This window comes from Manis javanica, chromosome X (genome assembly GCF_040802235.1).
Source record: "Manis javanica isolate MJ-LG chromosome X, MJ_LKY, whole genome shotgun sequence".
In the NCBI taxonomy this organism is placed as follows: domain Eukaryota; kingdom Metazoa; phylum Chordata; class Mammalia; order Pholidota; family Manidae; genus Manis; species Manis javanica.
Genome location: NC_133174.1, coordinates 136,420,894 through 136,435,679, shown reverse-complemented (window position 1 = coordinate 136,435,679; position 14,786 = coordinate 136,420,894). Strand labels below are relative to the sequence as shown.

General features: G+C 46.9%; 1 protein-coding gene across 4 annotated transcripts in view; it reads right to left on the bottom strand.

The window, feature by feature from the left end:
• The window catches only part of AFF2 (ALF transcription elongation factor 2), a 438,865-nt gene that overhangs the window by 21,796 nt on the left and 402,283 nt on the right, over positions 1-14,786 (bottom strand). For all 4 annotated transcript variants that reach the window (XM_017639874.3, XM_017639876.3, XM_017639875.3 and 1 more), the window contains 4 exons: positions 12,451-12,610; positions 9,639-10,646; positions 8,035-8,156; positions 4,127-4,349 (listed from right to left, as the gene is read on the bottom strand). In XM_017639874.3, the coding sequence (XP_017495363.2) occupies positions 4,127-4,349; positions 8,035-8,156; positions 9,639-10,646; positions 12,451-12,610 (1,513 nt within the window). The remainder of the gene's footprint in view (positions 1-4,126; positions 4,350-8,034; positions 8,157-9,638; positions 10,647-12,450; positions 12,611-14,786) is intronic.

Genomic DNA, 14,786 nt, shown 5'->3' with positions numbered 1-14,786 from the left:
CCCGGGACTATCATTGTCGTAGAAACACTGGGATCCAGATGAAGAAAGCAGGTGGTGAGGTCTGGAATTATGTGACAGCATGTGTCATGGGACCACCTGCTGTGCGCACATGGCAGACTCTGCCCTCCTCACCTGTCAACGGTGCAACGAGCGGACTATTCTACGTCTGACCTTGCCTGCCATGGTGCCTATTCCTCCCTCTCTTCTGAGTTGCTAATCCTTAAGGTTGGTATCGCTCAAAATTCATTCCTCAGCTGTCTTCTTTCCTGACCCTGCCAATCCTGTGTGCACTGGCACAGATGCGACAATAAGCAGGTAATGCCCCCAAATAGCCACCTCAATCCTGAGGATTCCAGTGGAGCCCTCTTTCTGAAGCTCCAGACCTGCAGTGACCACCTCTGGATAGTTCCACCAAGATGGTCCATTAGCCCCTCAAATTGCTCTGCAACCAAATGGATAACCAAACCAGTTCCCTCTTTCTGAAAATGAATGGCAGGATGCCCTTTCCTGTCACCAAAGCTGGGTCTCTCCATGTCAGTGAGGACACTGTGGTCACTCCTGGGCCAGGAGCATGGGAACTGGTGTGTTCCCCGTCTTGCCTTCCATCTGAGCTGCTCTGTTTTAATCAGCTTTATATTTTGAAGTTCAGTAAATTGTATCATTTCAGAAAATGATAATACTCCTAAAACTCTTTTTGAAAACCCCTGCTCTGTCTCATCTTTCATTTCTTCCTCTCCATTACCCTTATTCAATCAGTTACAAAGTCCTATTCACTGTACTCTCTGACAGCTCTCAAATCTGTCCTCAGGGTGCAGGCCCACATGGCTTCTGAACGACACTATCAAAAAGCCTCCTGGCCAGACTCTGACCTCCAAGTAACTTCCCCAACCCACCTACAATCTGCTGCCTGGCAGCCTGAGCTTCCTAAAGAAAGCTCCAAGCATTTCACTGCCTTGTGGGCCAACGCAACCCCACGGCTGAGCCCCCTCACTGGCTCCCACCACTCCCTCCCATGGGCCTGCCACCCGGCTGAACACATCCTGCCTTCCTCGCTTTCCTGCTCTGGTTCCTATGGAGTCTTAGGGTTGAGGACGCCTTCCCCTCCTTGCTTTTCTTCCCCACCTTGTGATAATTTACTCTGTTAATTTTAAAAATTGTGGTAGAATACGCATAACATCAAATTTACCATCTTGACCATTTTTAGGGGTACAGTTCAGCCATGTTAAGTGCATTCATGTTACTGGACACCCAATCTCCAGAACACTTTGTTCTTGCAAAACTGAAACTCTGTCCCCGTGAAATAATTCCCCATTCCTCCTTTCCCTAACCCCGGGGCAAATACCTTTCTATGTTGCCTTTGTGAATTTCACTGCTCTAGGTACCACATCTAAGGGGAACAGACAGTAACTGTCTTTGTGGCTGGCTTAGCTTAATGTGGCTTCACTGAGCATAATGTCCTCAAGGTTCATCCAGGTTGTACCATGTGACAGACTTTCCTTCCTTTTTAAGGCAGAATAATATTCCAGTGTATGGAGAGACCATATTTTGTTTAGCCAGCTTCCCTTCATTTCTAAGCCTTCTGCATCTCCTCAGGCCCAGCTCAACAAGTGCCTTCTCCAGGAAAACTGCCCGACATCTACAGCCAGAAGAGCTTTAATCCTCCTGGGTCCCGTTAAGACCTGAAGGGTCTGTCTCGATCCCTTCTCTATGACACCGCTCACCAGCTATTTTATATTCTAGTTCTTGGGGCATGGGTCTCATTGCTTACCTCAGCTTGAGAGCTCTTTGAGCACCGGAGCCCCCTCCCTTCCACCCCCAACCCCACCCTCACTCCACAGCCCAGGGCGCTCAGTATTGGCTGAATGCATGCATGCATGCATGCCTTAGTAAAAAAGGGTCCTTTAAAAGAGAAAAGCCAAATGTGAACATTTCTTATATCCATGAAAGTCTTATCTTTTTCACTTGATCTTGGACCTTCTGATTATCAAAAAATTCTGATGACTGAGAACTCACTAAAATAAATGTGCTGAGAGGCCACACATCTAAAACTTGTTGTGACGGATATGGAGAGAGTAGTTCAAAACATCATGGATTTTATTCAACCCAAACACATAACATAACCAGAGCTTTCTGAAACTCCTAAGTCAGCTCCACATTTCTACTGCCAAAGCCAGATGGCCCAGACCAGACAGTGACACTTGCCTCTGTGGCCATGAAATGTGTCAAGAAGCCTGAAACACCATGTCTACTACACACATGGCATTGATGTCAGTCCTGGCACATGTGACTGGAACTGGCTGCATTTAGCCATGATCATGTAAATTATATAAACATGTCCTCTGTCTACACCAGCCATACAGTGAGTCAATAAACAGGACTTCGTGCATACAGAGAATAGTGAAGGCTCTGAGAGTACACAATCAAAAACACTCCTGGAGCTGCAAGAAGACTTACAAAACATTTAGTCAAATCTACTCACTTTATGGACTCCGAGAGGTTTCATAATTTGCCCAAGGTCGCAGAGTGAATGACTGCAGTGTTAGCACTATGTGTCACGTGTCTTAACTCCCAGGCTAGCGCAAAAATATACCGCAAAGTCTCCTGAATTTCAAGCCATTAATAGAAAGAATGAGTGGCCAAAGAAGACGGAGCGGCAACTCAGTCCTATCATGGAGGTCCCCAGGGGTTTCCCCAAGAAGGACATTCCAGTTTTAGATGCAAATGTGATCTTATTTCCACAGTAGTTTTTAACTCTTGTGGAAATGACTCTGCAGATTCTTGTAAGCATTATCATTATCATAATAACATCCATATTAAGCACCTAATTATTGGTGACAATCTACTAGGCATGGTACAAAGAGAATTGCCTGAGTATGGTGTATAGTATATGCCTTCCCAAAGCTTGTAATAGAAGCATGCATCAGTTGGAGTTTTTAATATTAATTACATTGACTATGAAAAATAGGATGGATAGTATAATTACTGTTTAGAATAGATGGTTTAATTCCTAACATTAGAGTCATCTTCTTTAAATGTGAATGCAAATATTATGTGGGCACACACATAAATTTCACATGGAAAATGACAATTTTATAATAGAGCAATTTCTTTATATCAGGGATGAAATTTTCCTAGAGATTGCATGTCATCACAGATGATGGAGGGCTCTAAATTGGGGTCCTTAAGGTTCAGAGGCCTCCTGGATTCTCATGGAGTATAAAATGGGCACTTTTGGGTCAGGGTCCACCAATTGGCACCAGACATTTGAAAACTCATTCATTTCCACTTGTTTGCTTTTATGCTACACTTAAAGGAGATGAGGTGCATGTGGAAGCTGCATCTGCATATACATGCATTTACATGGAAAGGCAGTTATATTTGTCATGAATGTTCACTTAGGACACTACTGCTTATGGTTTCCACTGTTCAGGCACTAATATCTGAAGTAGATGAAAAGATATTGTGTGTGCATGTGAAAAGTGATACAGATTCTCAATTATCTCTGTTCACTGAGCAGCAGTGCAGAAAATCCAAAGGACTGGATAATCCTTTAGCTGGGTTTAGAACCACAATGGTGGGATTTTTTTAACAACAGATTTGGCCTTTAAACTCCATCCTTTTTAGTCACCATTTTAAAATACAACTCACACCTGCTAAGCTGGGTGGTGGAAAGACATAACCTGCAGTAGCAGACCCAGTTCAGTGACCTCGGGCAATCCCACTCATCCCGCTGTTCTTTCATTCAGTAAAGGACTGGTGCTGACCAGGCGCCAGATGCTCTGGTCAGTATTTTGGAAGTGTCTTCCCCCCTCAGGATATGAAGGGATCGGGCCAAAGGATGTTCAAGGCCTTGGGCTTCTACATAATAATCTGTGAGAATGCAAAATTCATCCTAAATTAGAATAATTGAGATTTGAAATAATGGAGAATTTGCGTATTTGTACACACACACACACACACACACACACACACACACACACACACACACACACACACACACTTTTAACATTTTCTCTGCTTCTTCCTCCCACCCCCTGGCAACAGCCCCATGGGGTCACATGCAGTTCGATAAGCTAGGCCAATTGTTTCCGACTGATGATTATAATATTTCACCTAAGAGGCTTACATGTACGGATATCCCTTTGAAAGTAGCACAGAATTTTCCTTCACTCCTCTTAGATTTGGTAGAGGTGATCTGTCCCATCACAGGGATGTTTTTGTCTTGACTGAAGGGACCATTGCTGCCACTGACATTTCTGCGGCGGGGAGGATCCTCTGGCAGTGGGGAAAGTGGAGGAGGGAACAGCTTTTCTTCTTTTCTTCTATTTGCTCTCCTGGATGAATTACCTCTGTGTAAACAAAAAGTGTAGCCTGTCATAAAGTTTTGTTTCCCTTTATTCTGATTTTTTCCATGATGCAGGTACTTCCAGCTAATGTAGTATTTTAGTGGATGGTCCTTTACCTGTGGGGAAGGGTCTATATAAAAATGCATGTAGACATAGATGTCTTTATAGTGAGATCCCTCTCTTTAGTTATGGAAAAATGCAAGCAAATGTATCCAAGAATAAAAACACGTCTCTGAAGCAGAACTTCATGATGAATGCAGATGTCTAATGAAGCATGCTACAGTGATATCTGCAACCTTTCAAGATTACTCTTAATTAGAATTTTTTGGAAAATTCAATGCCACTTTTAATCCCATGATTTTTTAGGATGGTTCCTACTTATTTTGCCCTAGGACTTGACTGCATAACCGCACAATAAATGGTACAATAAACAATTAGGGGAATGATATTTTCCTAAGAAGTATTATGCTTATATATCACCTAGAAATAAGTCATGTACTAATATTTTTGTGACACATGACAAATTGTACATTCAAACTGTTCCATCCCAACGCCAAGGCATAATGAGCCCCTGCCCGTAAGTTGTTATTTTGCAGTACTGATGTATTTCACAAAACTGCATTTGAGAAACATTTTGTCATATTGCCACAAGACATCTACAGTCCCAGCAGTACTCCTGTGCTTTCAAACTGATTTATCTGCCCATTAAATGGGCACCATCAAACAGACTGAGACTTCAAATAAAAGAGAACAACTAAAATCTTATGCTAACTGCTTAACATGGTAATTGGGTCATGGATTTTCATTTTAGTTACTGTCTTCGACTAATCTATGAAGATTACTTGAATTTTAATCTTTTCTTAGACAACTAATATTGCGCTGTGCAGCCATTTACTTTTCATGATTATTGACTACAATTTTCAATAGCAAATTAAGTCAACAAGAATTTATGTTTTCCCCTTGGTCAATTTCAGTCAGTGTCTAGAAATATGGATTTACAGTATCTCAAAGCAACAAACCGAAGATGAGCAAGCATTCAAGTGGTTTGATTTCCCAGAATGGTAGAAGTCAACACAGTTCTCCTTGCTCCGCCTCCCCTGCGTTGCCCACATTTGCCAGTGTGATAATCTTTGTCATCTTCTCTATCTTTTGTTTCATAAATCTGGCCCTATGCCAATTTTTGTCAGGCAGCAAAATTTTAAAAACCTTACCTGTTCCTTCCATGACCCTAATTTAGCTAAAATTAATTTTAAAATATTTGCTAATGGGACTTAAAGTGGGTTTGACCATAGAACCACTTTTAAGATCATGGTGATGCTTGACTAAAATAATGGTGAACATATGGATTAAGACTTGTGTCCATGAGGGAGCTCTGCAAACATTAGCCCAAACTAAGTAGAATCATTACAGAGGCATTCGACTTTTGGCAGTTTATATGGAGAGATGTTAGGCATCTACAGGAAGTGAATGGCTCATTGGCTACGACCATGCATGCACCACCTGCGCTGCCAGAGAAGGTAATGGGGGCTGGAAGGGGAAGAGCTGCTTCCTAGAGGCAGGTGATTTGCCCTTGGCTAAGACAGTTGGGCCAGGCCTTCCCATCTACCGCTGTACACGGGGCAGCATGTTCTGTGTAGTGGGCACCTTACCCGGCCCCCTTTCCATTGATTTGGTAATGACCTGCAACCATGAGGCCTTGAATGACTTCCTTAGTGAAAGATACCCAGTGGGTAATTTCTAGAGACAGCTCTGTCACTGTTACCGCTACTTACTACAGGTTTTGCCGCTTTGGGCACATCTTGTAGCAGGCCAGACATGGACAGCAATGCCTCAGAGGCCCTGCTGAAAGAAGGCAGGGAGTAGGGGGTGGAGCTCAGCAGGGCCCTCTTGCGGGATGATGTCTCATAGGAATTTCTAAGAACTTGCTTTGAGGGGTCAACAAGGCACAAAGGAGCTGACAAAGGTTGAGGAGAGGGTATCCAGGAGAAGACCTCTGGGACGCCAGTCTTCACTTCAGCTCCCGAGACTTCTGCCGATTCGGCTTTCTTCCATGAGCATGAGAACTTGATTCAGGCCCTTGCTGAATGATCACTGCTACTAGGTAAACTCTGCTTTCCTAACAACTCTGAAGCAGAAAGACTGTGGAGACCATGAGTTGAAAACACCATTTGATGAGAATAAATTCAAACTTACTTAATATTTGGTCATGTCTCTTCCATGAGTTGGGAAAAGTGACGGGTCGCTTAGGACCAATGGCTGTGGCAGGGCCCCACTGCCCCCTGCTTTGCCTTTTGCCTTCAGGTGGCCCCAACTGGTCAAGCCTGGGAAACTGGGTTGGCAGTGCCACCACAGCAGTGCCATTTTAGTCCTTCCTCTTGGAAAGGAAGGAGGCTATGGAATGACCAGCCATGTCTGACCACCAGGAAGAAGCAATGCTTCTCCACGGGCCTGGCTCACCCGGAGTGAAGGTGCTTCCGAGAACTCCAAGGATGTGAAGGGATGTTTCAGAGCAAAGTTATACTAGGGAATACAGATGCCTTTAGAAAGAGCTACAGATCCTCAGAGAGGGGCAGCACAAGGCCCACATCTCCTTGTGGTAGAGAGCCGATGGAGTGGTAATTTTCCAGGTCAAAACAACAAGAATCCAAACAAATGTAAGCTGACAACTTATTTCTGACATTGGTATCTGGGGCAGGCTGATGCCACATGGCTGATGTTAAGCAGTTATCTGTGAAATCAGCAGTTAGCCAGATTGCCTCTCTGCTCTGGGCTGCTAATAGGCTCCGAAACTGGTCTTTGACGGAAGTAATCTTGAATGCATGGCAATAATTATCCGGATAGAAGAGTTCCAGTAACTGACACGATAGTTAAGTGATATTTATAAGACGGAAGAACTCCGTCACAATGCTCGGTGGAAACAGAGGGCAGGGCTTCCCCAGGGAAGGCTGGGGTTGGCTGAGTGAGGAGGGAACAAGGAGCCTCCTACCTGACTCTCGCACCTTCTACAAAACAGGAGGGAGAAGACATGCCAGCTGGTTGGAAGCAATGTGTCCGTCCCTAGCTGGTGCTCTGTGGCATGGGGCTGCCTGCAGGAGGGCGGTGCCCAGCTGTGTCATCTCTGTGGCCTCCCCCGATGTGTCACTCCCCTGGCCTCTGAGGAGTTTAGGAAGGAGCTACAGGTTCTCAAGGTTCTCAAGCTTTGGATTAAGGTTAAGTAATGACGCTGAGGATGCAGTAGTAGCTGGGGCATCCTGTTGAGGCCAAGGGGTTGCTTTGCAGGGAGACTGCTTCATCCCCATCAGTACTGAAGTTGCCCAGAAGCAGGTGATCTGAGTCAGGTCATAGGTGTCTCCTGATGCTGCCCCTTTTTAATTCATTTACTTCTTTTTACCCTTCACTTGGGGCTAAAAGTTCACTGTACCTCATCAGTCTCAGTTGGAGTAGAGAAATGTTGGTAAAAATCCCATGGAGTCACCCCAAATCTGGCAGCCCGTACTCCACCCTTGTTAGACTGGTGGCCAGTGACAGGTGTCAGCACTGGACCGACACTCCTGTCTTTACCTAACATGCCTCTGGGACAGGACCCTCACCATCCACTCTCCACCCCCCACCCCAAAACATGGCTTCATTTGGGATTTCTTGAGAGTCTGAAGAATCAAAGCAGCATACAAAGATGGGGCAAACTTACTCTTTAGTGTTGGGGGGCTTGTGGGGGGGAGCTGGTGAGATGCAAGGGGGAAGCAGGCAGATAGTGGTGGCCTCCTCGAGGCGTTGCTTCTTCTCAGGGATTTTCTCTGCAAATTCTGTTGGCTTTAACAGGAAAAAAAATACATGGATTGTGAATATGTGGCACATGCAAACATTTAAGAACAGTGAGCAAGGCAGTTTGCTTCTATTTTAACTTCTAGATTAAGTAGAGGAGTTAAATGTGCACCTTTTATCAGACAGAAAAGAGTTTTGCCTAGTCTACTTGTATCAAGAAGTTGGCATTTGAGACAGTTAAGCTGTGATATGAACCGCTGATTAAAAAGATTGGGTGGCACAGGAATCCAACACTGGAAGTAAAGAGAATCTCTCATTTTCAGACACTTCTCCCATCAACAATGCCCCCACAAATGAGTAGCTTAGAAACTAACCCTGCAACTCTAACACACCCTAAAATGCTGTCCAAGTGACGTGGGGAACTGTGGGTAACATATAAAGGTCCCTCATAAAAGCAACAACATGAAGGAAGTCAAGGACACACATGAGCCCTTGCATCTTGCATGTGCTGGTTCTGAATGTTTCCTTTTACCCCTGCTTGTCCCGTTGTTATCATTCAGAGTGGGTCCCTGTTTTGGAACGCTCCCATTAGATCATCTGGGGCACAGCTCAGAGGGAATACCCTCTGTTTTGAATCCCTAAAGCTGGACGAAGATGTAAGTCACCCTTGCTGTACCCCCTTCAGCAGTACAGGCTGGCCACAGGCAGGGCTACTCCCTAATGAAGAATCTGGGCCATTTCTGACCGTAGGTAACTCTCTTCTAGGAGAGGAGAGAAGACATGGGGAAAGGAGTGGGTACCTACTTTCCAGCCACTCTGGCAGCCATTTGGTGTATTACTGAAATACGACCAGAAGATAGTCTAAAATGAACTACTGTGAGGTCTGGAGATACAACAGAATGAGCCTATTAGATACAAACTCACCTTCCTAGATGTATTGGAAATGGAAGAGGCCATTCTGGGTTTCACCTTCTGCTGATAGTTTGTGGCCCTGGAATTCAGCCCTAACCTCTTAGAGGTGAGATTTCACAAGTGAAGCAGCCACATAGGTCAGGGGGGCCCAGCAGGCTGAGCAGAACGTGTGTCCAGTAGAAGCCAGGATACTCAAAGTCTAACTGGGTGGCGGGGATGCTGATGTTTGTCTGGAGAAATCAGCAAGGCTCAGAGGATGCACTTTGACCTCAGGAGCGCTTGGGTGCCCTGTGGCTGCTGGGGAGAGGGGCAGGAGAGTAACGACCTGTGAGTCTGTGAAAGCAGGAGCAGCTCAAGGAGCCAATCCCAGGGACTTCATATTCTTCTGACACATCATAATCCTTCACACATCATATTCGATACTGTTGACATCGGCTGCCAATCCCTGGTCTTGCCTAACACTTCCTCCTGAGTCACATCACGTACTTGGTCAGCCACGGAAAGCATCACTGACTTCAGCAAAGCCTGCGGTCCTCTGCCACCAGCCTCCTCAAGATCAAGTTAGCCACCAGACAGCCCGTGCTCACGATCACGCGCAGACCCCATGGGCCGACTTACCTTGGGCTTACGCTTGCCCTTAGGGGCAGGTTTCTCCGCAGCTGCAGCAGCAGTCGGACGCCTGGGCTTGCAGGTGACCTCCTTGTGGTCGGGCTTGGCTGCTGCTGCTTGTGGTGAGTTGTGGCCAGGTACTCTAGACAGTAAGTCAAGGTCAATCTTCACCCACAGATTTTTCACATTCTCGTGATCTCGTAGAGGGGACAAAAGTTCAGTTTGCACAACAGGGATGGGCGAAAAGGCTGGCTCCTCATTGTTGATGGACAAGGTGTTGCTGGCACTGCTACCTATTAAGGTGCTGAGGGTCAGGCTGGCACCACAGGTCTCCTTGGATTTGGCTGGATTGCCCCCAGGAGCTACGCCAGGAGGCAGAACTTTGATCTGCAGGGTCTCCTCCTGATCTGTGTTGGAATCAGATGTAGACGAATCCGTTTCAATGAATTCCCGGGACTTCGGCACCATCTTGCCAGGCCCTCTGTACTTCTTCTTCTCGGCAGCCGAGGGGACACTCGGTCTTGGTTCTTTCCTAGGGACGGGTTTGTGCGCAGTGGCTTTGCTGCGGCCTCTGGGTGGCTCGGGAAGCTCCACACTTTCCTTTTCTTTGGGGGTGCTGCTGGTAATATTTGGTTTGGCCCAAGTACCCTCATCAATGCTGGTGTTCTTCTCAACCTTTTTGGGCTGTTTTTTCCCAATTGTCCTTTGAGAGGCTGTCTCAGTAGTTGCTGACAACTTATGCTTCAAAGCCTTTGTTTCTGGAGTTTTCTGGGTGGGCCGTGGACGGGCCTTCTCCCTGATGAGACCAAGGAGAGGCCTGTCTTGGGGCTCAGCCAGAACCTGGCTGGGGTTTGTCTTCACTTTGACCTGGACGTCCATTGGTTGGATGACTGGGGGAGGCACGGAAATCGTCTCCATGGCTATTTCATTTTGGCCACAAATCAATGACTTGTTCTGCGATGTCACTTTGTTAAGCCATTTATCCAACTGCCACTTGTTGGTTGAGGGCGGCTCAGGCTGCAGATTGAGAAACAACAGCAAGAGTGAGTTTCACATCTGTGAAGAAGTCAGGAGGACTGGCAGCGCAGGGACTGCTGATAAAAGCTCTGCATGTTAAGTAACCATTCACACATGTACAAACACACTCACACAGAATCCACATCAATCAAATTGCCTAGATAGCCCAGTATGCCACACACTGGCCCCAAGCTACTTGTGTAAACTAATTTGCACTCTTGGTCTGGAAATATTCTCCACTCTGGCCAGGAAAGAAAGGATTCAGAGTTTTTCCAGAGAATGGGCAGTGAGGCCTCTCAGGGGAACCTGTTCCCCAAATTCCTTGGTGGGACTTATTCCTCAACCTCTCACTGGGATGCAGATGTAGTGATGTCTAGTCCTGAAATGTCAGCATGCCCCAAGTGTACTTCAAAAGGAAAGACTTTCTATCTGCCAGAGGACCAGTGCCTCCTATATGACACTGTAATTTGCTGCAAAAAGAGCAGGCCCCTTGTATTTTTATTCAAGGAGGAAAAGATTGAACTTCCAAAAACCCACTGAAATTTCCTGGGGGGATGGGCAGTAAGCAGTTTATGGGAACCCGTGTGCAGACATTAGTGTTCACTGTGGACCATGAAAATGATGTGTGCAATTCAAGTGCTTGAATCCCAACTCTGAATTCTGTCTGTTGAATTACTCTGTCTGTTGAATTCAAAGAGCCATCATTTTCATTAGAACTGCTCTTCTTTTGAAAGCTATCAGCTGAGGCTTGGCACCAACCAATAGAAGGTGACAGAATTCAGGATACCTGAGCAGCTGGGATTCCAACCCAGACAGGACAGGGGCAGGGGAGGGTTGGGCAAACGCTCTCAGCTGCTCCGGCTGGCGGCGTGGCTCTGGGCTGGGGGCACCAGCTCTGCTAACACACTGAGCCTTGTTTCCATGCCTCTGACATCTTGGGAAAATTCTTTCTTAAGCCTTGCAGAACCTTATTGTCTCACCTTTAAAGTGGGTATAGTAATAGCAAGGACCCCTGAGGGTTATTGTAAGGGTGAAATGAGAAAATGCAGGTCAAGAGCATCTCACCATACCCCGTGCACGGTCTGTGTCCAAGCAGTGTGTGAGCTATTATTAATAGCAGTAAGATTACTACTGTATCTCCTCCTAGCATTCTTTTCTGATTCCTGAAACACCAGCGTGTAAAGAGCCATGGTGGGATCTGCCTGCTGCACAATGTGCAGGCTCAGGAGAAATGAGGAGCTCTCTTAGACTCAGACGATGGGAAGGGAAGGGCACATTTTTCATGCCAAAATGATAATTTTGGTGTTTATGTGTTAAATGTTTCCATGCATTATTATCAAACACACTGGAAGGATGCAAATTGAAATTAAAAGAAAAAGCAAACAAAACCGCAGGACCGTCCAACCATCCCACTTCTTGGGTCTTACTTGCCAAATGGCAGCCCATTGCTTCCCCCTAGAGTAAGGGGTTGAGTCCCCAGCATCAGGAGTGGCTCCTGACTGGCTTCACTGCTTTTCTGCCAAGAGGATTTCCTGGCCCACGTATGACTATTCCCACTTTACACAGGAGGAAGCTTGAGGCTCAGAGGGGCTAAGTGAGTCACACAGCAAACCGGTTACACAGCCAGAAATGCCTGTCTGTTAGGGACTGTGTGAATACCTACTTCAGTGGATGAGAAATGCTAAATACCTCTCGGAAGTATTTATTGTGCTAACATCATCACTTTACTGGAACTGTGTGTGTGTGTTCAGGCCATTGCCTCATGACAGGCACATCGTGGCTGGGACCCGGGCCCTTGCCTCACCTCCGGAGTGGCCACCCGGGGCGCCTCGTTGGACTCGCTGTCCGTGCTGCTGCTTTCGGTGTCGGAGTCTGACTCGGAGCTGCTCTCGGAGTCGCTGGAGCTGCCCGAGCCCCCGCTGGCCTGCAATACCGGTGGGGCCCGGGGGGTGGCCACGAGGGCGCTGAAGGAAAAACGAAACCCGGTCTTGAACCAGCTGGAAAAGAGCCCAGTTCAGCATAAAGACCTGCGGTCTGTAACGCACAGCCAGAGTAGCGCCTACCGTCCCATTTTAGAGACAGGAAATATGCGGCCCAGGAGGCCCAGGGAGTGGCCCACGGTTGGATGTTTCATTAGCACCAGGTTGGCGGGTGTCCCAGCTCCTCGGATTCCATCACACTGACTGTCCTGCTGGGAAGGCCTGGCCTCCCCACTCCACGTGAAAACTTCAAGCCAAGGTTGTGTGCCTGCACAGGCACACAGCCTGAGAATCTTAATTAATGGTCGCATTATTATTTTTTTTTTGGTTAAGAAAATTTTTCATTTTCTGTTGCCATCTTATTCAGAAACCCCCAGTTTGGCGAGGGGCTCTGATCTTAGCTGCACACACAGTGTATCCTTTCTCTGAGGGAGGGGTGAGTTCAATCCTCAGTTTGAGAGGAGGAAGCTGAGGTCCAGAGTGGGGAGGGGCCTGCCCCTGCCTTCCGGTGCCAGCCTCTCGGGTGAGACCAGAATGCGGCGTCCTGCTCCCTCAGAGGGCGGGCTGTGTAAAGCACTCACTCCCGGGTGCCCTGTGCCCAGCACCGCGGCCGCCCGTGGGGACTGTGTGAATGCAGGAATGGGCGATGCACTTCTTGGTCTCCTCCACCATAATTTTTGTAGATACTTTGGGAAACTCTTACCAGAAGGTCTGATCATAAAGGACCAGCCATCTTGAATGATTGATTTCAGATTTGTAAAGCTGACCAAGCAAAGCATTTGAAAATTGACACTATTTGCCACTCTGCCTTTATTGATCATCAATACTCTTCCTTCCTAACCGTCTGCTCTCTGTGCCCCTTAGCAAGTCGGCCTCTGCAGCTGGGGCGTGTCATTGCCTTTCTACCTTTTGCTCATTGTGCCTTTGGTCTGAGTTTTGCTCTGCTTTGCTCAGAAATGGGGTTCTAAACTAGTGGGAGGCTCCTCATCTTCCTGTGCCCCCTCAGCCCCGTCCCCTCTTTGGAGAAAAGTCTAATCATGGTGAGGGCTGGGCTGGGGAGGCCTCCATCTGCCCACCTGCCCATCTGGACCTCGATGCCTCTTATACTGCCTGCTCCTTGTCTGGCTCTTCCCCTGCAGCTTAGTCAGGGGAGCCTAGTCGTGGCCCTGGAGGGCACCTGGTCCTGTGGTCCCTCCTTCAAACTGGAGGAAGAGGACCCAAGGACCCCTCTGCCCAAGACTCTGGAAGCTCAGAGTCCTATTCCTTGCCTGCCCCCTGCCCCACACCCTCAGCAGAGCCTATTCCTCCAACATTACCTCCAGCTCTTGCATGCTGAGCTGGAGCCATACTTAGCTGCTGTCTGGGTAGGAATAGGGCCCCTTTTAAGCCAGCATGGGCTTCTCATCAGTCACTACTCAACGTAGAAAGCCTTTTCATTACATATGCCTTGTGTCCCTGAAGACTGCCCCCTTCATCTCCCAGGGAGGTATTTTCTTTCACATAGCAACAGCTCATTTTAAAAGACTATCTGCTAAGTAAATGCTATCTGCAAGTACATTGCTCTGTCAAATACACCAAAAGATAAGGAGAAGCAGAAGAAATAGGGGATTACATCTCCAGGGAAAATGTGTGTGTGTGTGTGTGTATGCACATACATCCACATGTGTCTGTGCATGTGTGTGTATGGCTGTGTGCGTCTATGCCCATGTGTGTGCATGTACATGCGTGTGCACACTGCATGTCCAACAGTGGAGGATAGGGGTTACAACCCAGTTCTCTCATTTCCCTATATTCTTTTGCAGATCTCTCCTTAATGTCAGCAATGATGCCATGTTTATGCAAAGTACCCTCTAAATCTAATCAATTGCTTTTGTCTTCAGTTACTAAATGAGGGCTGAGGCAACATCTTTAATGAGACTAATCCAGAGACTGTGCTAACTTGGCCTTAATTTCCCCCAAGTAAAGTTTCAAATACAGCACAGAGCATCTGCAATACCGAGACCACTGGCTGGCAGCTTGAGAGAGATCTAGTTTCTTTCATTCCTATGAATTAATTTCTGGCTTCTCATAAGACTCTGGTCATCCTAATGTTGCCAAACTAGAGTCTAGATTTACTTTAGAATATTTCTGGATAGAGTTTCTGTTTACTGGATGATTTTTA